The sequence below is a fragment of the Nymphalis io genome, chromosome 3, assembly GCF_905147045.1.
Source record: "Nymphalis io chromosome 3, ilAglIoxx1.1, whole genome shotgun sequence".
Classification (NCBI taxonomy): Eukaryota; Metazoa; Arthropoda; class Insecta; order Lepidoptera; family Nymphalidae; genus Nymphalis; species Nymphalis io.
The window spans coordinates 1,537,998-1,562,696 of NC_065890.1; the positions used below are offsets into that span (position 1 = coordinate 1,537,998).

The window sequence follows — 24,699 nt, forward strand, 5'->3', positions numbered from 1 at the left end:
GTCGTGAATTCAACGAGGCTCTCACAAATTTAAAGGGGTTCAGTTACCAAATCGATTTACAACCATATTATGAAATAATTTCTTTAATATCAATGTTAATATCATTTTGGTTTTTTTCTGACAATGTGTTATGAGCTACCGATCGAATATGAGCAATTGCATCAATGCTCTTACAAAAACCTAACTTAAATATAAAAACCTATATAAATATAATTAACTAAATATTAATATCAATACTTAGGAACCTCAGGAAGGTTTGTGGTCCATACGTAATAGCCACGTGACCGCCTCGTGGGTCTCCTACGTATTTTATAAAGCAGCAAATTCTGATTTTCTCGGACGTCAATGCGGATGAGCTCAATAAAAAGTCATTGTATATTTTTACTATAATATATTAAGCCGCTTCAGCTAAGTAAGTATATTCCAAACAAATTGAATTAAGAGCAAGCTAAGACCACCACGCGTCTTTCACGATCTTAGATCTCATCTCTGTGCTTTTTCTATCTACAACGACCTTTTTCCTATTGGCATTGCACCTATTTTATCAATTATTCTGAACAATATGGTATATATCTTTTAACTATCATATAGGAGATTAGTTAATAAGTCTAAAGTTTGAAGTATTTAACATCAAATAAAAACTACAAACATCACACATCAGACAGATGCGGGTGGTAGAGCTTTGTGCAAGCTCGTCTAGTTAGGTACCACACACTCATCAGATATTCCACCGCAAAACAGCAGTACTTGGTATTGTTGTGTTCCGGTTTGAAGGGTGAGTGAGCCAGTCTAATTACAGGCACAAGGGACATAACATCTTAGTTCCCAAGGTTGGTGGCGCATTGGTGATGTAAGCGAAGGTTAACATTTCTTACAATGCCAATTTCTATCTATGGGCGTTGGTGACCACTTACCATCAGGTGGCCCATATGCTCGTCCGCCTTCCTATTCTATAAAAAAAATCTTAAGAATTGTAAATCACCTATCAACCCCAATATATAAGAGGGAAAAATATCTACACAAAATATTATATATTGTTTGTAAATAATATTCTACTAACCTAGTAACTTATGTATTGTTATGTAAATGTTGTTGGAGTTTTTCTTAGGACATTGTTAACACTTGGCGACGCTCCATGTGACCTCCTCTTCGTACGCTTACATTTTTTTCTACTTTACAAGGAAGGCCAGGACGGAATCATATTTGAATAATGTTAAATTATAATGTAGAGGGTATTTAGGTTCTGGTAAACAATGATATTGGTTAAAATAATAACAAAGAGATTGAAAGAATAATATTTATCTAGTAACATAATATACTTATGCAATACAAGTGTCTACAACACGATCTTAAAGTGTGACTCTATTTTTACAACAACTTTTCTTTAAAACTCTTTGAGAAGAAGAAATAAACTATTATAAACTATTTTCATATACGAGGACCTTTAAAGAATTTTCAAAGCTCTGAGCTATTGTTTGATAAATTATTTATAAATTATGTACCAAAACCTTCCTCGTGATATAATCAGTCAACACCTCCAATTTACAAAACGGAAAGAATATCCACAAAGTAGTTCCTGAGATTAACGCTTAAATATATACATGCAGGTATTATAAATATTATATTGATTGAAAATAGGGCAAAGTTTGATATCACTGTATTTGCTATTTTATTTATAAAGGCGTATGGAACATATATCAATCAACAGCCAATCGTTGTCCACTGCTGAACATAGGCCTCTCCCAAGGTGCGCCAAAGCTCCCTGTCCTCCGCCTTCCGCATCCAGTTGGTGCCCGCCACCTTCTTAAGGTCGTCGGTCCACCTGGCTGGAGGGCGCCCTACGCTGCGCTTGCCGATTCGCGGTCTCCACTCTAGGACTCGTCTGCTCCAACGGCCATCGGTCCTACGACATACGTGACCAGCCCACTGCCACTTCAGCCTGCTAATTTTGCAAGCTATGTCGGTGACTCCGGTTCTTTTCCGGATAATCTCATTTCTGATCTTATCCTTCAAAGATACTCCGAGCATAGCTCGCTCCATAGCACGCTGAGCGACTTTGAATTTGTGGACTAGTCCCGCAGTTAGTGTCCACGTTTCGGCACCGTATGTCATGGCAGGTAAGACGCATTGGTTGAAGACTTTCGTCTTCAAACATTGCGGTATAGACGACTTGAGGACTTGACGAAGGTTGCCAAATGCTGCCCATCCCAAGCGAATTCTTCGATCGGCTTCCTTCTCGAAGTTGTTCCTACCGACTTGTATTATCTGTCCTAGGTAGGTATATTCACTAACAACTTCGAGAGGTTTCCCCTCGACGTATATCGGTCCCGGCACGACATGCCTATTGAACATGACCTTGGTCTTGTCCAAGTTCATACCGAGACCGACACACCGGGAAGACTCGCCTAGGCTACGCAGCATTTCGGTGAGTTGTTCCAGCGACTCTGCTATGATGACGATATCGTCGGCAAATCGAAGGTGTGAGATGTACTCGCCGTTTACATTGACTCCATACCTAGTCCAATCCAGCGTTTTGAAAACGTCTTCCAACGCGTTGGTGAACAGTTTCGGGGATATTACATCCCCCTGTCTCACCCCTCTGCGCAGTTGGATCGCCTTCGTCTTACAGTCCTGGATGTGGACAGTCATTGTAGCGGCGTTGTACAGACATCTCAGTACCTCGATATATCTCCAATCGATATGACATCTCTGCAATGAGTCGAGCACTGCCCAGGTTTCGATGGAGTCGAAGGCTTTCTCGTAGTCCACAAATGCCATACACAGCGGCTGATTGTACTCTTCGGTCTTCTGCACAATCTGCCGAACAGTATGGATGTGGTCCACGGTGCTGTAGCCTGATCGAAAGCCGGCTTGCTCTGGGGGCTGGAACTCGTCAAGTCGTCTGGCGAGACGGTACGTGACGACTCTTGAGAACAGCTTATACACGTGACTCAGGAGGGAGATTGGTCTGTAGTTTTTCAAGAGGGTTTTATCACCTTTCTTGAAAAACAGTACCACCTCACTCCCGCTCCACGTTTCCGGGGTCTTGCCATGTTGGATGACGGAATTAAAGAGGCTTGCTAGCTCTTTCAGGACCGGAGTCCCGCCTGCCTTAAGCAACTCTGTTGTGATTCCGTCATCTCCCGGAGCTTTGTTGTTTTTAAGTTGTTCTAGACCCGCCCTAATCTCGCCTTGGTCAACGACCGGGAGCTCCTCGGAGTAATGGCGCATAAGAGGGGCGCGCTGGTCATCAATACTGATTCCCACGGGTTTATCCGAACTTGAAGAGAACAACTGCCCATAAAACCTCTCTACTTCTGCGACAATCTCAGGCCTAGAGGTAACGACCCCACCATTTTCAGTTTTAAGTTTTGTCAGACGCGGCCTCCCAAACTTGCGAGCGAAAACTTTCGATCCCCGATTTTGCTCAATCGCAGCCTTGATGGCACGGGTATTGGAGCGTCGGAGATCGCGTCGCGTCAGCGTTTTTATTATTCGATTTAAGGCCTTATCTGACAAAAACGATGGTAGTTCTCGTCGTTTTCTCATGAGCTCGAGTGTCTCAGCAGAGAGTTTTGGTGCGTTGTCTCTTCTCTGTGGCGGAAAACACTTGCGGGATGTGTTTTGCAGTATTTTGACCAGCGTGTCCGTTCTCTCATCAATGCTGCTTATGGTTTCCAACGCGGTGAATTGATTTTGAAGTTCTATTTGGAACTTTTCGGAGCCTTGAGCAGCTTGGAGCATGGTAGGTCGGAGAGTAGACCTCATCATTCTCGATCTTTCGGCTTTTAAGTTGATATTTAGAGTGCCTCGAACCAAGCGGTGATCACTTCCGGTATTAAACCTGTTGATCACTGAAACATCTCTAAATATGTGCCTTTTATTCGAAATGATAAAGTCTATCTCGTTCCTTGTCACGTTATCGGGGCTTCGCCAGGTCCACCTTTTTTTTTTTTTTTATATGCCCTGGGATGGCAAATGACTCTACTCCACCTGATGGTAAGTGGTAGTAGAGTCCAAACGCGACGACGGCCAGTACAGTCGGGAAGAATGTTCTGTACTAGCCGTCCCCGCCTTGCCGGCCCGCAAGATGCCTCTTCACGCCTCGTTTGAAGGAACCCGGCTTGTAAGAGGAGAGGAACACGTGAGCTGGTAAGGAATTCCATTCTTTGGTAGTGCAACAAAGAAAGGAGTTGCCAAATTTCTTTGTGCGCGATGGAATTGATGTCACAGTTAGGCGGTGACATCGAGAACCAGCTCGCGTGGACTTAAGAAGGAAGGGGGAAGCAGGAATTAGAGAGAATAATTCCTCAGAGCACTCGCCGTGATACAGACGATAGAAAGCGCTCAGTGCTGCTATCTGAGGCTTCTTTTGAAAGAAAGAATTCATCAAAAAAAGCCCCTGCGCTTCGAGAAAGTTTACCAGCATTTGCCCCCTGTGATTTCTGCAGCCCAAGCCGTAAGGTCCGACTTTCGATTCACCGCTATCTTGTACTCCCACTTTAGCATTGAAGTCTCCCATAACAACATTGTAGTGGACCTTCGAGGTGTCGTTGAGGGCCTTTGCGATGTCCTCGTACATCGCTTCGACCACATCATCAGAGTATGTCGAAGTTGACGCATATACCTGTACGACCTTCAGTGAGTACCTGTCGGAAAGTTTTAGGACAAGGTACGCTACCCGGTTCGACACACTACTGATTTCCACAATGCTGCTAATGAGATCCTTTTTGACTAGAAAACCGACACCACCCTGGGAGAGGTTATCACCTTCGCGGAAGTAGAGTAAGTTACTCTAGTAAGGACTCTAGAGTTATCGTGTCCTCCCCCTGTCTTCGGACTTCAGATAACCCCAGTATATGCCAGTTTATATGACTTAACTCTACTTCTAATTCGGCGAGGTGATGGTCCAGCCTCATCGAGCGTCCATTATACGTTGCCATGTGCAGTCGTTTTATACGGTAGCCTGCCGTGAACCGGTGATTCTTAGCACCCCCTGCCCTGCCGATACCGCTACCTTGGTCGGGCCTAGCGGGCTTGTCGGTAACTGGGGGCCTTTTTTTGGGCGCATCTGCCATTAAGGAAGGGGTTTGCCCATACTCGCCGCGCTGGGCAGGCGTGTTGGCGAGCGCAGTAGGGGGGTAAGATGTTTATGGGAGGGGGGACGCTGCTGCCCATCCCCCCTTTTCCCCGTCCCTCAGTCGCCTCTTACGACACCCACGGGATGAGATTGGGGGATTACTATTCTAAGCCGGTACCCCACGGCAAACCTCTTTATAATAAAGTATTATTTAATTAATGTTCGATGCGAATGGAATTACTTACATAAATAAATACCTACTATATTGTTTTTTACTATCACCAAAATTGTTTGCGAAATTTGAGTTTAAAATTTATTTACAGACTGTGACCGTCTCATTTTAAAGGTTAAAGTAAATAAAATCTTGTAATTAAAAAAAGTAAATAACTGCTTTCCTTTTAAACAGCGATTCATAAATGAAATAAACATTGCTTAACTTTTTTAATTGCGTAGTAAGTATTTGCAATAATCTATTAAAAGCAATGCAAATCTAATCAACACGATTACTTTTAGTTTATTTTTTCATAGTTAATCTGTGATGACAAAAGATGTTGAACAAACAAATATTTCGTCTCGTTCCGCCCTTGACCCAATCAGATCTGGATCGTGTCAGAGCACTCGGCACCCTGATGAATTTCATATACATGATTGATGTCATTTCACGTTCCAGTTTATTCTGTATACATTTGATATAATTATAGTTGACTATGTATTTGTGAGAAAAGAATAAATAAATAATTTAATAATTAGCAATAAAAAAAACTTGACGGGCCTGTTGGCGTGGTTGATAGAGTAGCCTTTTTGGTTGTGGTTTCGATTCCCACTCAGGACAGACATTTGTGTGTGTACATAAGTATGTATTTACAAAAGAAAAGTAGTATATCAGTCGTCTGGTTTCCATAGTACAAGCTCTGCTTAGTTTGGGTTCAGATGGCCGCGTGTTAATAATGTCCCAGGATATTATTATTACTAAAGAACTTTATTTGTTTGTTATAATTATCTTGCGTCATAACTAAAAATAAACGGCCTTAATTATATACATTGTGTTTCAGGTGATCGGTTAAATACGGATTTCTCTCTTTAGGTCTTCATTTATTGATTCGAAAAAACAGCATTTTCTAATTAATTTTCCCCAAAAAACATTTTTAGGTAATTTTATATAAAACTTCTTTTAATTTCAGAAATTTTAAAGTTATACGGTGAACGGTTAACGGCGTGGGAGAGGACAGAAGTACGCAAATATCCTGAGGTCTGGTTCTTGGGGCTTGAGGCGAGCAAGGTCCAGGCGTGGTCCACCTTGCCTAACAATTGCGGCTTTGATGACGAGAACGGTAGTTACAACAAAGTAAGTGATACACCGTATTTTTTCTTACAGATCTTGATTAAATTGCTTACAAAAGAATAAAATTATTTGACCTTAAAAAAAAATACCCTTTTTCCTTTAGGTTTGAGTCTTTCAATCATGAGTTTTATTGAATATTATATTCGGTAGAAATATTCTTTTTTTTTGGAAGAATGTTTTAAGATTTAGCGAATTAAAAACTTGCTAATTCCAGGCCTCCCGGGGGCCACGTTTTGTTATTTAGTTTTGCACAATAGAAAACCGAGCTAACATATATATCTGAAATTAGAGATATTTATGTATGGTTTGAACTAAATAGACTTTATTAAAAAATAACTACCTAAAAATTTTCGCACCGAAAATTAATACAATATGTTGAAGATTGGTGTCAAGTTTTTAATGCAGATTAACAAAGATAAAACGAATTTTCAACGCATCTCTAGTTTCCATATCAAAGATGAGTGATTAGCTTCCCTAATTAACATAAACGAAATCAGGGCAAAACCGCTTTCTTTTTGTGAACACAAAATTATAAAGTTTTATACATAATACTGTCAATGTAATTAATTATGCAAATAAAAAGAAAAGAAATATTCCTGAAAACAAATTTGTTAACTTGTTTTTCATTTTTTTTATCTTGTAGTATTTTCAATGTTGCCAGTTTTAAGTGTCAAAGTGATTTGACAGTTGAATGATTCAAAAACGCAGTAAACGAACCTTACAACGTTTTACTAAAGTAAGACTCGTTGAAAACTTTTTAAACGTATAAAACATTTATGAAGTAAATACATTGCAGAAACTCCAGACCGCTGGAAAACTTGCCGTTTATTATGCAAATGTGACCTGGTTTTTTGATCAAATAGAGAAAGTATTTCAGGCTGCGAAATCTCGGGTTTAAGGTTTGACGTAACGTACACGTTTGTACATCTTTTTATGCACCTAAACAATACGAACAACATTTTTTTATCTGTATTTAATAAACGTATTTAAAAATAAAAATAAATTGAGATTTATGAAACAGTTAAGATAGTAACCAATAACAAATACGTGTGTGCTGTTTTTGTATTAAATTATGCAATTTACTAATATAAATTTATTATAACATTAACAATAGTTTAACGATATAAAGTTTCTTCGTTTAGTAAGGATTTTCAAAACCATTAATAAAAGCCAGTGTTCCGAAAACAAATATTAAACACAGCGGGTACGAGCACGCAACAGTTGCCTACGTCATTTCCGTTGCTGGAGCTACATTGGTACCAACATCGATTATAGCATAATATAACCATATAATTTTATATATATTTAAATATAAATGTCTCAATAGAGTAATAAAAGTTTACAGGTCGCCTAGAGATGTAAAAATCGCAGGTTCAGTCCTTTGGTCTATTGGCGTCCCCACTCCTAACACAAGCTGTACGCTTAATTGGAGGGGTAAATAGGGATATAAGTTAATGGAATTAAATGAATACAAAACATGTTGTATCATGTAAAATGTTGTGTATAATATATTTTTCTTATATATGGAGTTAGAATGATTGCGTACATTAATAACCAGTTTCGGAAATGAAGAGCGAATACTTTACTAATAGTCTGACTGAAACGAAGCGCGATTCAGCTTTAGTTTACTCACGATTTAAATCATAAGCAAAATGTAAGTTTTTCCACCTGCGTAGAAAGCTATACTAACAGCTATTTAATTAATGATTCAATCTCATTATCCAGAAAATCCACGACCACATCGCATATCGATACGAGATCCTCGAAGTGATCGGCAAGGGTTCATTCGGTCAAGTGATAAGAGCGCTCGACCACCGCAGCGGTAACCAAGTCGCCATCAAGATCATCCGGAACAAGAAGCGATTCCATCACCAGGCCCTGGTCGAGGTGCGGGTGCTGGACCACCTCAGATTGAAGGACAAAGATCAAACGCACAACGTCATACATATGCTGGATTATTTCTACTTTAGAAATCATCTCTGCATCAGTTTTGAGCTTATGAGGTAAGTTGTTGGTGTTAAAATGTTTAAAAGTGATTAGCGGTAGTTTAAATAAAATTATTATACATTGCTTCTTTTATTCTAGACAAGTTTTGAGTTTAAAGCTTTTCAGTAAAAAAAATATAATTATTTTTATGTTCAATGTATACATAAAGGTATCAACGAAGCTTGCTTTCGCCACCGAGCATGTGCTTGCCCGGATTATAATCCACGTGTGTTATTCACTGAGCCACCCGTGCTCTAATAATAATAATTTTTTTTTTTAAATGTTAAACGGTGACGTTTTACTAAGATTAACGAACCCTTTCAAAACGTAAGCCCAGATATAACAATATTTTAAAGTCGTTATATATTTAATTATTTATTTAAACATAAATTTTATTGACAATTATTTCACAACTCTGTCTTAAAATAAGCAATTTATATATTAATTATTTATAGGTTTTTCATTTCGTATATTTTATATGAAATCCTATATTAAAACTTTGAATGAAGAATTCCAATTGAAATTTTCAATTATGTTAATTTGGTCTATTGGAACGACTTACAAAATACATAAAGGAAAACAAATCGAAAACTACGCCAATGGAAGTTAACGAACTGCGGAGGCTAATGAATGGCAATGCAGGTCTTGTATCACGCCGTACCAGGAAACTAGATACATGTTCATTTTGACTATAACCGCAGTAAAATTTTTCACTACCATTATATTATATCAGCAGTGCTATTCTGCAAGAACTTACTTTGTGAAGTGTTGAAAATCGACCTATAATAATAATAATAATATCCTGGGACATTTTTCACACACGCCTTCTGATCCCAAATTAAGCTTGTACAAAGCTTGTGCTATGGACACCAGACAACTGATACACCACACATACTACCTTTCCCTTGCAAATACATACCTATATAGATAATTACACCCAGACCCAGGACAAACAGACATGTTCATGCACACAAAATGTCTGTCCTGGATGGGAATCGAACCCACAACCTACGGCACGAAAGGCAAGCATCAAGCAACCACGACAACCGGCTCGTCAAATAATGTATTAGATTTATCCAAAATATATACGCTATAAGTATTAAGATTCCTAACACTAAATAGAAGTATATATTTAATTATATATAGTTATATAGCACCAGCTTTTCAATTGCTTTCGAAAAACACCTTAGTCGTTTAGTTTGTTGCGATTATAATGATCTTTCATGCGCTTTATATCCTTCTCGACTTATAAATATGGTTTATTAAAATCGCTATCGTTTATATAGTCGTTGCATAAACTTATAACAAGTTATTTTCTTCGTCAATGCACCGTTTCTGGGATTAGATATTCGCAGTCCTTATAAAATCGCGTGTCTTCATAAATATTAAGAGGTGATTATTTTTATAGTATTGGTAGGCCAAGCAAATGGGCCACCTGATGGTAAGTGGTCACCAACGCCCATAGACATTGGCTTTGTAAGAAATGTAAACCATCGCTCACATCGCCAATGCGCTACCAACCTTGGGAACTAAGATGTTATGTCCCATGTGCCTGTAATTACACTGGCTCACACACCCTTCAAACCGAAACACAACAATACCAGGTACTGCTGTTTTGTTTTACCAGGTAGAGACACTTTTGTCTTCCAGACAATATAACAGCTCTTTTAGCGATTACACCAATTTTTGTTCATTAATAGTTTTCTTTTTTTATGTTTGTGTTTATAACTGTATGATTCTGTAACTCCTTTGGTGTACAATAAAGCATATTCTAGTCTATTCTATTTTGTTTGTATAGGATTATATTTTATTAAAAAGATTTTTAATTAATAAATATTTGTATTCAAGAATCGACAATTCATATAGATGGTTTTATGTGTACTAAGTTTCTTAATTAATAACAAAGAACGGTAAACCCCAGTGGGGCATGATAGTATGTGGTAACCATCACGTATTACCATCGAGGCTACAATATCACACGCTCCTTATCAATGTGTTGTTATAAATCGTATTGAATATATTTTATAAATCCATTATTGAAAATTTACTAACATATTTATTTTATTCTCTAAATAAGCGTAAAGTTCGTGAAGGAGTGAGTACCACAAGGGCCCAAGAGTTAACAAGTCACCTTTATATACCTACTATATTAAGGGTTAAACGCTTTAACGAACGGACCGCTAAAGGATTTTAGAATTAGAGATTTTAGATAAATACTACTTTTTAGCTGTGGAATATCTGATAAGTAGATCGTACCTATCCAGACGGGCTTGCACCAAGCCCTACCACCAATTGTTAAGGGTTTCTATGTTTATTGAGAGATTTACCATTGTTTGTTTCAGTATTAATCTATATGAGCTGATCAAAAAGAACAATTATCAAGGGTTCAGCTTGAGCCTTATCAGACGGTTCTCGAGTTCATTGCTACGCTGTTTGAGGCTGCTCGAAGCTGAGAACATCATTCATTGCGACTTAAAACCTGTAAGTACTGTATTTATTAATCAGTACAATGTGACAGTTTGATTTGTATGTTTGCGATATTATAGTACATACAATACTATATATACTATAATTGGAAAAATTATAATTTTCGCTTATTAATAAAGACGTATAAAAACGATAATTTTATTGATATATTTTCTAAGATCAAATAATATCGACTTTGTAATTTATATGAAGTGAATATTGAGCTCAAGTGAATATTTATCTCATCTCATAACCATCTCCGTGGAGGATGTTTGGAGCTTACCACGCTGCTCCAATAGGGGTTGGTGGATTCACATGTAACAGACTTTCATTGATAACACACATTAAGGCTCTCTCACGATGTTTTATTTCACCGCCGAGCACGAGGTGAAAAAACAAAAATTAAGCATATGTAAATTTTAACCCCCAATCATCAGTTATAATTTAAACAATCACTGGACCATCTCGGCTCTTATCGGTTTGAAACTTGTTTATATAGAATATATTTTTGTATACTATGTGCAACAGAGCAAAAAGAAATAATATTAATGACCTTATGTATTTTATTTTGCAGGAAAACATATTGCTCAAAGCTCGAGGAAGTTCATCGATCAAAGTCATAGATTTCGGCAGCTCCTGCTATACGCACGCTCGCGTCTACACGTATATACAGTCTCGGTTCTATAGAAGCCCTGAAGTCATCCTGGGCTTGCCGTACGGCACAGCTATTGATATGTGGAGCATGGGTTAGTAGCCGGAGAAGTGTCTCAAACTTTAATAATTATGTATATTCGCTTAAAATAATGAGTAATCTATTAGTTATAATAGGGATTTTTCCGATAGATCAAAGTTAAGATCAAATGCCACTTCATGGTACGTGGTCACCAGTATTTATGGTTAATATCCATAACAATTCTACCATCCTACTATATTGTTTAGGTGGCAGGGCTTTGTTCAAGCCCGTCTGTGTAGGTACAACTCATCAAATATTCTATGGTGCACAAAGTTCCAACTTCCAGAATCCAGCCTTCGACTAACAATTATTCGAGAGAAAATCCGTATAACTTTTTATCAGCTCGACCTGAGGTTTGAACTCAGGTTTCGTAGCATATATGCTTTATATCTAACCACTAGATCAAGGCATTTGAATATATTAGTGAAACGAGTAGAAATTGTTGTAAAAGACATTAGCTATTCTGATGCACTGCCAACAATAAGGCCGTCGTACTTCTACTAGAATAATAATAGTGTACGACAATACACATTCACTATCTCTTTATACTTTATATGATGGCGCCGGACCTAGAGTTGTGACACAAACACGCAGTCTTAAAGAACAAGCAATTTTATATATAAATATACCATTTTATATATTCACCATATAATGTTTTTATATATATATATATAATTTATATAGAATCAGTGAGGATCAATTTATAAACACTATAAAAAAGTTCCTCCGACTCCGCAAAGTACGTTATTTTAATTTTATTTGATTCTTCAATGACATATTTGTCGTTTTTAAAGTAAAACAATTTGAGCTTATATATTTAAAAATTCTTTACAAAAGCGTTGAGTTAATATTCGTAGTTTGTTTTATATCAAATAAAATTTTGATTTAATTGCATATAATATCTAATGCTGATTATTTAGAAATCCATGTTTAACTGAACAGGCACTAAGTAACTTTTTAAGTAAGGCTGTTAGTTTTTTGTCGGTACTTACCAAATTACAGGCACACGAGACATAACATCTTAGTTCCCAAGGTTAGTGGCGCATTGGCGAAGTAAGCGATGGTTAACATTTCTTACAATGCCAATGTCGATGGGCGTTGGTGACCACTTACCATCAGGTAGCCCATATGAACGTCCGCCTACATATACTATAAAAAAATACCATACATTTAATTTAATCTTGCTAATTAATTCAAAGTGCTTGTAAAAGCATTCATTCATATAGTTTAGTTTCATAATTTTTTTTCATAAAAACCAATTTAAATTTTCGCCAAATTGAATGAAATGTCACCTAATATCCATATATATTATGAGAACAAGATTTTAGTATAAATAAAAACAATTTATTTGTAAACGGACATAACATCTAAAAATAATAGTTATATTTTTCGACGTAACAATTTACAATATTTATAGAAAAATATCAGCATTCAGTTCTATAACAAACAAACCAGTTCGCGTATACCTGAGATCATTAGTTTCAGTACATGTAAGTAAAAATAGTAGATAAAAACATTAAAGTTAGTTTAAATCTTATTAATTCGCAATAGAGGTGATTATTGTGTGAAAAATTTCGTAATATTTCAACCATCGGCGAGTGGCAGACCGTGTTATATAAGCGGCAAGTTTGTAGAAAGCTGAGAGAAAGGCGCCGAGTCAGACGACACGTGTGTTCTGCAAATATCGACATATGTACCTAAAATTCTGCTTCCTTTACGCAATACAAAGATACACAAAGTGCCATTACTATTTATATTTATACTAAATTACTATTGTATAATAAGTTGTTACATCTGAGTCTTCGTTCACAATCACAGTTTCAAAGTAGATTTATTTGCAATTTTTGATATTCTTTATTTTTTTTTATAATAGAAAAATAAATTATACATTACCTTAGCCATTGACATTGGTTCTGTTAAACATTAACCATTGTACACTAACCATGGAATCTGAGGTCACGCCTGTAATAGAACTGACACATGCCCTTTAAGCCGTCAACACAGAGTACTAATATTTAATAGAAATGATGCAGTCGGATACACATAATAAGCTGTCAGCTTAAAAATAACATAATATTTTTAGTAATACATACATTTGAAATTAGTTATTTACTGGTGGTAGGGCTTTGTGCAAGCTCGTCTGGGTAAGTATCAACCACCCATCAGACATTCTATCGCAAAACAGAAGCACTTGGTCAATACCAAGTGCTGTTTCCGGTTTGAAGGGTGAGTTAGCCAGTGTAATTACAGGCACAAGGGACATAACATCTAAGTTCCCAAGGTTGGAGGCGCATTGGCGATGTAAGCGATGGTTAACATTTCTTACAATGCCAATGCGTTGGTGACCACTTACCATCAGGTGACTCGTCCGCCTACCTATACTATAAAAAATAAAAAAAGTTATGTATTTAAAATTGTAGTTTTCAAAAATTTTTACTATTATTATCTCTTCTTATTTACTTATTCGATTTACGAACATAAGTTACAATAAACTAGCGGGGACGGCTGGTACAGAACATTCTTCCCGACTGTACTGGCCGTCGTCGCGTTTGGACTCTACTACCACTTACCATCAGGTGGAGTAGAGTCATTTGCCATCCCGGAGCACATAAAAAAAAGAAAACACATTACAAATCTTCTCTTTTAATGAATATATGATTAATTGCACTTTTAGTGGAAAGTAACAGCACGTCGACGATATGAATATTACAATTAAATAATAATAATAATAATATCCTGGGACATTTTTCATGCACGGCCATCTGATCCCAAATTAAGCTTGTACAGAGCTTGTACTATGGAAACCAGACAACTGTCCAGACCAGTATATACTATTTTTACATATACTATTTTTCTTTTGTAAATATTTACATACTTATAGATAAATAGTCAAGATTACGAAGCTAAATATATTACATAAAGTCTCTCGTATTCGTCATGTCGTGACTTCATTAATAATAGATGATTAAACAATAGTCCGGCTATCCATATTAATCAATTATTTAATTTTTACCAGGTTGCATCTTAGCGGAACTTCATACGGGTTACCCGCTATTCCCGGGAGAGAACGAGGCGGAACAGCTCGCCTGTATCATGGAGCTGCTGGGCCCCCCACCACCTGATCTCCTGCTGCATGCTACAAGGAAACGGCTCTTCTTTGGTAAGTTGTATTTCCTTATCATTATTTCATATATTACTACCTTACAAAAACAAAAAAATAGTAAAACAATGAACTCAATATTACATACGTGAATTAAATCACATTTATTCGTTATGTACAATTACATATAATGCTTAAATCCACGAACGATCTAACACGCTTTCATCATATGTATTATCTTGTCTAGAATAATAGTAGAGTATTATATATAATTGCTTATAAACATTTTCCCTTCAAGATTATACTGGATAATTCTTCGTGATATTTTGAATGGAAAGTACTTGAATTTGTCAATGAATTGCCGCGACATTGCACACAGCATGCAACACTTTGGTAATTTAATGTTACGTGAATGTATAAATAGCTTGACTCATCATAAACACCCAATACATTGTTGATACTTATTAAAATGTGTAATTATTTATTCAATCAAACGAAAGTTTGATTGAATAAATAGAGGATATAGAAATCCTGCAAAGTGACATCGACAACCTTGTTTGTTGGTGTCTTGCAAATCGTATGACTCTAAATAAGGATAAATGTGTTCATATTACATTTAGTAGAAAACGAAAACCACTAAAACACACTTACTACATCGACGGTACGCCCCTTACGGAGTCAACGAGTGTAAGGGATCTCGGGGTGATAATAGATAACACCTTAAGCTTTAGAGATCACATTGATTACATCATATCAAAAGCCTCGCAAGTATCTGGTCTGGTGTTAAGATTAATGAAAATCTTTAAAGATCCAAGCTTGACAATATTAGTTTTCAATAGTATAATAAGGAGTATCCTAGAATATTGTTCAGTTGCTTGGAGTCCTGGGTATGAGGTGCACTCTGATAGAATTGAACGTGTACAAAAACGTTTCCTATATTACTTAGCGTACACAGATCTAAATGCTAAGAATTTTAACTCTTACGACGCACGCCTAATTAATTATAAAGTGCAAACTCTTAAATATAGAAGAGAAGCTGCTGACTTTCTTTTTTTATACAAATTATTGCACGGATATATTGATGCACCTGATCTACTTGCTAAAATTAGTTTCTACATTCCGCGTCAAGGTAGCCGTTTACAAAATCGTAAAATATTTAGCCTACCTGATGTCAAATCAAATCTTGGTCAACATTCGCCAATTTACCGTATTTGCTCGCTTGCGAATTGTAGTCGTCAACACCTAGATGTCTTTAGTGAATCTGTTGGTTCTCTTAAGAATAAACTTAAAACAAAATCACATTAGTTTATGTAATAATTAAATAATTAACTAGTTAGTAATTGCACAAGTACTGTTCTTGTTAAATATGTTTTTTTAAAGCATGCTAGGTTTACATCCAGAAGACTGCAACTTATTAACACTCTGTTTAGCGTAGATTTTATTTTGTATGCACTAGTTGTAAGTCAGTTTTGTAAACTTAATAAAAAAAAAAAAAAAAAAAAAAAAAAAAAAAAAAAAAAAAAAAAAAAAAAAAAAAAAAAAAAAAAAAAAAAAAAAAAAAAAAGTACCTGTCAATATATAAAATGCGAAATTATTTTAACATCGATTTAAATATACTCGGCTATTTATTATACTTACTAAAGTGAAAAGTATATATTAATATCTTTGAAAACATCAATCGATTTAGTTTAACGTCCGACTTCCTTAGTTGCAATGCCCCTGTATTTTTTTTTAAACAATTATCCGATACGGATCGCTCTACGTTGACAGTACTATAACAGACACCTTCACGGAAGTGTCAACAAAAACTATAATGAAGTTATCAATTTAATCAAATGAACGATGCGTGAACGATATACGTATAAAACAAGTAACTCTTGACAAATGCATTATTTTTTGCACATAAAACTCGACCTTATGGTATACAACTAAAATTACGTAAATTCGACTACGTAGGGCTTCTGATAGTATAGATCAAACTGATCTATGTACATTCTTTTTTCACATATGCAAACATTTTATACTTAATTACTAAAACCACTTGGTGTAATTAAGTTTCGTAAATAATACTTATTTACAGAAAAAACATAAAACAAAAATCATATTTATTGTATAGTCCTCCTGAACGATTTCGGCTGCGAAGGTCAATCACCATAGAGATAAGCCAATTGCGCAGGACATATTATAATGCACAAGTATGTGCGTGAACACGGATGTATTCTCTATTAGCTCCTCTCATAATCCAATGAGACGTCAATCTGATACGACCGGAAGGAGTTCAGGCTTTGGCCTAATGAGATAATTGAGTTCGGTTTTGGGCTAATAAGAATTTTTCGATACAAAAACCCAATAAAGTTTTATTAGCCTTGGGGTTTGGACCCAGGAGGACCTCGGGATCTTTAAGCTTAGAAATGGTTAATAACATTATTTTCTTTACAGATTCAAAAGGCTCACCGCGATCCGTGACCAACTCGAAAGGTCGAAAGCGGAAACCAGGGTCGCGAACTCTCTCAACAGCTGTGCAGAGCAACGATCCAGCCTTCCTTCACTTTTTACATCGGTGCTTAGAGTGAGTAGATCTTAATTAAAATATTACATTTTACTTATTACATTTAAATTAACATATTTAATAATAACTCTTAATAATTTATTTTTACATTATTAAGAGATTTCATTTAGATCACATCTAGGTTACTTGCAATTTAATTTTTAAACAAGTCCAATCAACCGATTATAGTTGAAATTTTGAACACACTTTACGGGCTGGTTACAATAGAATTTAATAAACTAAATTTAAATCATTCAAGCCATGAAATTAAAAAAAAAACCTATTTAAAAAAATATTTCCACAAACAACGAGTAAAAAAACCGTTTAATCTTGAATGGAACTGCAACCGAAAGGGTAGGCTACCTATTAAAAATACAATCGTTAAAGTCGCTACGTAATCGGCTAAGATATTAAGTAACATACATGTTACACACAATACACATACACAAAAAAACTAAATCCTTCTTTTTTAAACTCGCCTCATAATTGAAATCAATTAATTTGATATGTTATGCTTAATAAGCATACATTTTATCAGTCAAAATGTTTACGCTGTTAGTTTATCTTACAACTAAGTATTGAAATAAACTTATGTAATCATTATGTAATTAAAGCGATAAAATTAACAACTTTTATTCTCTTATACACATTACGTTATACGCTAATTTAAAAATAATTGTAAAAAAATTAATTTAAATTATCTAATAAACATTTAAACGTCTCATTATTAAATAAGTAAACGGTTACTATGTAAAAATATATAAATATTTGAAGAGCTCAGTTTTCGTTTCTAATTCTGACTGCCTCGTTGGTCTAGTGGCTAGATATAAGGCCGCAGATCTCGAGGTCCTACTTTTAAGCCCCAGGTCATGTATAAATAAAAAAATTATTGAGTTTTCTGTCGAAGATTCTCAGTAACAGCCCGGAAGTAAGATCCATCCCATGCCACGTAACGATCCTGCGCCTGAACTCTTTCCGGTCTTGTCGAATTACCGTCCCATCGGATTATAAGAGTGAGAGAGAGAGAGTACATCTGTGTTTGCGCACGTACTTGTGCATTATAATATATTCAGAACTAGTCTTTCTTTAGATTGGCCGCCGTGGCCGATTTCGGCCAAGATGAGATCACCATTACGTATTGCTGGGTTTTTAACTAACCAATAACGTTTTTTTTACTGGATTTATATTTAATCATTTAAGTTTCTTGAAGTGATTGTCTTTCATTTTATAATATCTTAATTTTTTATTTTATTATATATCAGCGCTAAAATTCTACCAATGAAAAGCAAGATCAATCCTATTCTTACATTATCCCTTGTTGTGGTTTGAGGTTTGACTATGAGTCAACCCACCACAGTAATAATAATAATAATAATAATAATGTCCTCCAGACCGATTTCGCCCACGGCGGCCAATCTCAAGAGATATTAGAACTACGCAGGAGATATTATAGTGCACAAGTGTGTGCGCAAACACAGGTGCACTCTCTATTCCTTAACTATCATAATCCGATGGGACGGCAATCCGACACGACCGGAAAGAGTTCAAGCGCAGGACCAACGGCTTTACGCGCTTTCCGAGGCACGGGGATGTACACACTTCCAACTTCCAGACTCCGGGCTGCTACTGAGAATTTTTTGACAGAGAAACCCAATAACTTTTTATTGGCCCGACCTGGGAATTGAACCCAGGACCTCCGGGTCTGCGGCCTTACATCAAGCCACTAGACTACCACAGTACCCAAAGTAGAAATCAGATATCAACCAGTACGAAAAATACGTTTCTTCAATTCTTTATATACGAAAATATGGAGTATTTTTTTATATCATAAGAAATTCTTCTTGAAGAGTTTAAGCTTCAAAAAGGTTTCATAATATTACGTTAAGTATCCTCTCTCACTGGGTGAATGGTAACTGTTTTCGATGGCTTTGTCAACAGCGGGACATTTATGACATGTTATAATCCTACTAATTGTATATTGTGAGTGTTGCGTTATGAAGACAATAATGATTTTGAAGACAATGTTTTCTGTATTCGATATTCTAAGCCATCTGTACCCAAGCAACATGTACGCAAAGTTTCATTATGATCAGTTAAGTTTTTAAGACGAAGAAACGTTACAAATAAACACAAAAATAAATAAACAAACTCATTCTCTCATTTATAATATTAGTACCTATAGTAAATTTATTAGTGTGATAATGGTACCAGTCGCGTTAGTCATTACAAATTGCAAAATTGGGACAGTAGTTTTATTGCTTCGTACGTTAACCTTAGTCACTGGTGACTAAGTTCGAAATGAGGAATTCCGCCATAGTTTTAGTCGCCATTTTAAATGTGCGGGGTTTTTTAACTCGTTTATTTTTAAATTTGGATGGCGGCAAGTGGTTACCATTGTCCATAGATATTGCGCTGTAAGAAGTATTAACCATTTTTCACACCGCTAACCACCTGCCACAAATCCTGTGTACTGAGGTGTTATGTCCCACGTGTCTGCACTAAGTTGCGTTCTTACAACTTTACCGTGCGATCTGTTTAATTTTCTGCTAACGTTGTATCACAAAAGGTCATAGTCGTGACATATAATTATAATATATATTATATAATAATATATTAAATACCATCGATTTCTATTTTTACATAATTGATGTAATCAAAATTATAGAAAGTTAAACTTATGTGAATTTATGATCGATTACTATTAAACTAGTCTCGTAGTGTGGTGGCTGAATAGTTTAAAGCCAAAGCTTACTAGTAGTAAGTTGTAAGTAGTAGTAGTACTACAATTACTTTTTTATTGTAGTAAAAAACTAAATAATAATGACAAACGAAAGAATATTTTATATATTTCTGCCTTTTGACTATGAGTTTAATCTTCTTATTTATTTTAGTAAGGCAGCGAAGTTGTGACCTTTGCTAATGACACTAGCACTATAAAAAAATATATCATTTACTATCAAAGTTAAGAAATATTAAGACACTTCGGTAACACTATTAATGCGCCGTCAACCACGAGTGACACAGGGTCATTCTTCATTCAAACCGAAACACAACAATACAACATTGATATCATATAAATAATCTTATTTACATTTAAACTAAAATCTAAATCGAAGAATGGGTGCAAGAAACAAAATATCACAACTACCGAGTCTATACTCGGTAAGGTTATAAAAAATAATCATTGATGTTTAGTCATTAGTTCATTAGTTTCCCATCGATAATTATAATGTTAAAATCTTAAAATAGTTCTCAGTGATTTTTCACAAACGTTTTACGTAAGACAAATAAGAGCACTTTCACTTGGGTTCACACTTTTTTCCGATATCATAGGAAGATATGAATGTTTGAATGAATGAATGAGCTATAACCAGTTTAATATAAACGAATCGTACCGTAGGTCGTAAAAGTAAAAGTTAATTCACACGATAATTATCAATTTAATGAAAAAATGAATTCCTATGTCTGTTTTGTGATTGGTGAATAATTGTTGTCGGATAAAAAAAGAACGTTTTATTTTAAAAATATCGAATTGTTTGCAAGTAAAATATAACTAAATGATGGAGAAATTATGCCAGCTTTCGTACATGGTATGCTATGCATCGAAAACAATTATTAGAAATGAAGGAAAATTAAATAATCGAGAAGTTTTGGTTATAAACAATATATTTTTATTATTAGAATTTGACTAATATGCTATATAAATATTAGCATATTAGTCAAATTCTAAGATTATTTTCAGAGTGACTACTTCGTAACCGTATTATTACGAAAAAGATGTATATCTTCTCGTATTATATTTGTTCTGGTTCGTTGAATATCTGTATCAATGGACCTTTGTTGTTTGGAGGTCCATTGGAGAACAATGGACACATTAATATCTGACCAAAAATTACATAAATCTAAGCACGGTGAAAAAGTAACAGAATCTATGACCGCAGTAATATATTATCTGTGACTATAATACGCCAATTTTTTGTGTACATATTTGATATGGAGCCGAGATGGTCTCTAGAAAACGTGAATCTTACCGAAGTTTGAGGGTTTAAGCCCAGACTAACAACATACTTTTTTGTGTTTCATTTGCGTTTTTTCATCTCGTGCTTAGTGATTAAAGCAAACATCCTGACGAAACCAATATGTGTTGGACGAAATTTAGTCAGTCATTGAAGTCGCGTTGAGGAATAAACTCCTAGCGGTACCTCTCGAGAGGTATTTGCCTAGCAATGGGACGAGTAATGCTAAATACCGTTATTTACTACGTTTAGTGATCATGTATGGTTACATGTGAACCTCCGTCATTTCATATTCGTATTTCAGTAGCGTTTATAATTATATCTATTTGCGATATTTAATTCGCGAGTAAAAAGCCGACGCTTATATATAACTCCATATATATCATCCCATTATCCCAATGACACTCAGACATATCAAAAAGAAGAAAGTCGTTTGAAAATCGTTAAACAATTTCAGACTAGTTTCAAATCCATTCATTACAAAGCTACAAAGATCAACAGTACACATTAGCAATCATATATGCGTTATAACTTTTTTCTTTGTTTTAAATTACCGGATCTGATGTGTAGAATCACCATCAGATATATATATATATAGATCTTACGGGCTTACTTAGCAACGTTTATTGCTTAGCTGCTGTTTAGTTAAACAATGATTTTTCTCTTTCAGTTATTATTGAATTGAAGTTCGAAATAAGAATATATTGTCATCATTGTTTAGTATTGACGGATTAGCGTTAATATTTTATTATTTAATTTTGTTTTGTTCATTTCCTCGACTGCCTGCCTTAACTGGTGGTAAAGCTTTGTGCAAGCTCGTCTGGGTAGGTACCACCCACTCATCAGATATTCTACCGCAAAACAGCAGTACTTGGTATTGTTGTGTACCGGTTTGAAGGGTGAGTGAGCCAGTGTAATTACAAGCACAAGGGACATAACATCTTAGTTCCCAAGGTTGATGGCGCATTGGTGATGTAAGCGATGGTTAACATTAGTTACAATGCCAATGTCTAAGGGCGTTGGTGACCACTTACCATCAGGTTGCCCATATGCTCGTCCGCCTTCCTTTACTATAAAAAAAACTTCCTATAATTAAATAAAATAAACACATAAGAGATAGTTAAATAAGAGCTTGTAAAAAGGATAGCAAGCATTTCAGTCCGTCAATTTGTCTTAAGATGGGATGCAGCATAATAATATCCCAGTACCAAGGTGACAGTTTGTTACATTACAATACAACGAAACAACGCACCTTCGTGTCTAACCGTTTTCGCATACTTGACCTTTAGCCGTGAGAGTGGTGAAAGTTTTAGGGATAGGCTCAGCTTCGTGATCAACAGATAGTGTCTTATCTCACGATGTACGAGTACCGTCAGAAACAAAAACATTTCGACGATTAAGGGGTAACGTTTTAAAATTACTTACATAATAATTTATTTGTACTCTATAATTTTATTCATATAGGCAATATCCATTCCTAATTAAATGTATCTGATAGTAAAATAAGTATGAGCTGTAAAGTGTGTTTGCTTTTTTTATTGTTTAAATATGTTAAACATTTTCGGTTAAAATATTCATATAAATTGTTGGATTATGAAATTATAATTTGCTTAATATACTATTTTATGATTATAATATATAGGTGTTTAGGATGCTAACTGCACACTGTCTAAATTTTCAACTAAGGCCATGCTCTCGCGTTGCGCGGTCTTTATAGATATTGTATGGATAAGTATTAGAAATTTATATGAATTAGTTACAAATTATACATTGAGTATTGCGCTTTCAGCGTTAAAACAGCGCTTTGTGATTATGCTTTGGAAACAATAATAATTTAAGATATAAATTATTTTAATATCTTAAAATAAATCTGTTTACTAAATGTCTCAAATGTTAAGCGTAACATCGCATATATAAATATTTATATATTATCAATAGTACGTAAAATAATTATTATACATGCTTTATATAACTACTTTTAAAGCAAAAAGAGAATATGTTTGTTACATGTTTATATTGACAGGTTGTTCATTAAGCACACAACCAATCACAACAAAGTTTGTATAGAACACGGATATACTTTTTAAATTCAGAGAGTCGGTACGAACTCATCAAATTTCTAACCCTGCCATTTACCAAATCGATTGACCAAATCAAGTACCAAATTCTTTCCCATCAAATAACTTCAAGTAACTGCTTACGCAGTCAACAGTGAAAGGGTAAATGCGTGTCGATTTTTACGTAACGATCGGCACGTAGAACAAATTGTCGCTGATGATAGATTAGAAAAAAAATGCCTTCTTCGTATCTGCTGTTAATAAGTTTATGCTTAATTAAGTTTACGTGATGTTTTTTAAAAGTGATGAGGTTATAGCCGACGTTAAGCTGTGTGTGAATGATTGTCTGAAGTTCACTCATATACATTTTATTTTATTCACACGATTTCTCTATATAAACGATTTTAAAACATTAGTGCGATTCTTTATGACTCACTTTATTACCCAACCGTGAAATGTTGACAACCGACTTATGGTGATATACTATTTTGGTGCGTGTATTCTTGAAATGTTATAATTATTATGGTCAATGTCGCATGTCACTTTCTTACGTTCCACGAACGTTTTTTTTTTTTTTTGCGGTGAGTCTCGAGTTTGTTCTTACAGTTTAGCCTTACTGAAGGCATAAAGACAGACAATAAGAAAGACAGAATATAAGAGCAACGTTGAAAGTCATAAAATGATATGAAGTTATAAAAATATTTAAGCAAAAGAAATAATTCAATGTAAGAAATGGTTAAAATCTCTAATTAGGTAAGCTCGACTATGTAACTCGTAGAATGTTCGAATCACGACTTGTCAAATTTCTCATTTTTAAAAGCATCGTTTTTTTTTGTAATATATATATTATATAATTATTTGTTGTAATAAAAAATTAAATGTATATTGTTCAAATTTATATTATTATTAGAGGAAACCTACATTTTTTTCAACTGACAATTTAAATAGATTGACGTACAAGCAAATAATGTTTTATGTATTTTAATTAATTTATTTATTTACCAGTAACAGCATGTGAATGTCCCACTGCTGGGCTAAGGCCACCTCTCCCTTTTTTGAGAAGGTTTTGGAGCTTATTCCACCACGCTGCTCCAATGCGTGCACAAATACATGCAGGTTTTCTCAGCAAATTTTTTTTTACAGCCGTTTATGAAAATTTAGTGGTTCTTGCCTTTAGTTAAACCCGCGATCGTAGATAAAGATTTACGCGCTAACGTTCCTAACACCTGGGTCATTTCTTTAGCGGTTTTTGTAACTATTCAAATTAAATCTGTGAAAGATATAATTTATTTGATTACATTGATTTAATGTAAGAAAAGTGCAAGTAAGTAAACCTTATATGTTAAATACATTAGTGAATCTCTTTCTAAT

The 24,699-nt window shown here is 35.1% G+C and overlaps 1 protein-coding gene across 2 annotated transcripts in view; it reads left to right on the top strand.

The window, feature by feature from the left end:
- The window catches only part of LOC126781307 (dual specificity tyrosine-phosphorylation-regulated kinase 2), a 53,592-nt gene that overhangs the window by 23,013 nt on the left and 5,880 nt on the right, over positions 1-24,699 (top strand). For both annotated transcript variants that reach the window (XM_050506235.1, XM_050506234.1), the window contains exons 3-8: positions 6,262-6,425; positions 8,148-8,425; positions 10,751-10,889; positions 11,449-11,620; positions 14,624-14,767; positions 17,147-17,276. In XM_050506235.1, the coding sequence (XP_050362192.1) occupies positions 6,262-6,425; positions 8,148-8,425; positions 10,751-10,889; positions 11,449-11,620; positions 14,624-14,767; positions 17,147-17,276 (1,027 nt within the window). The remainder of the gene's footprint in view (positions 1-6,261; positions 6,426-8,147; positions 8,426-10,750; positions 10,890-11,448; positions 11,621-14,623; positions 14,768-17,146; positions 17,277-24,699) is intronic.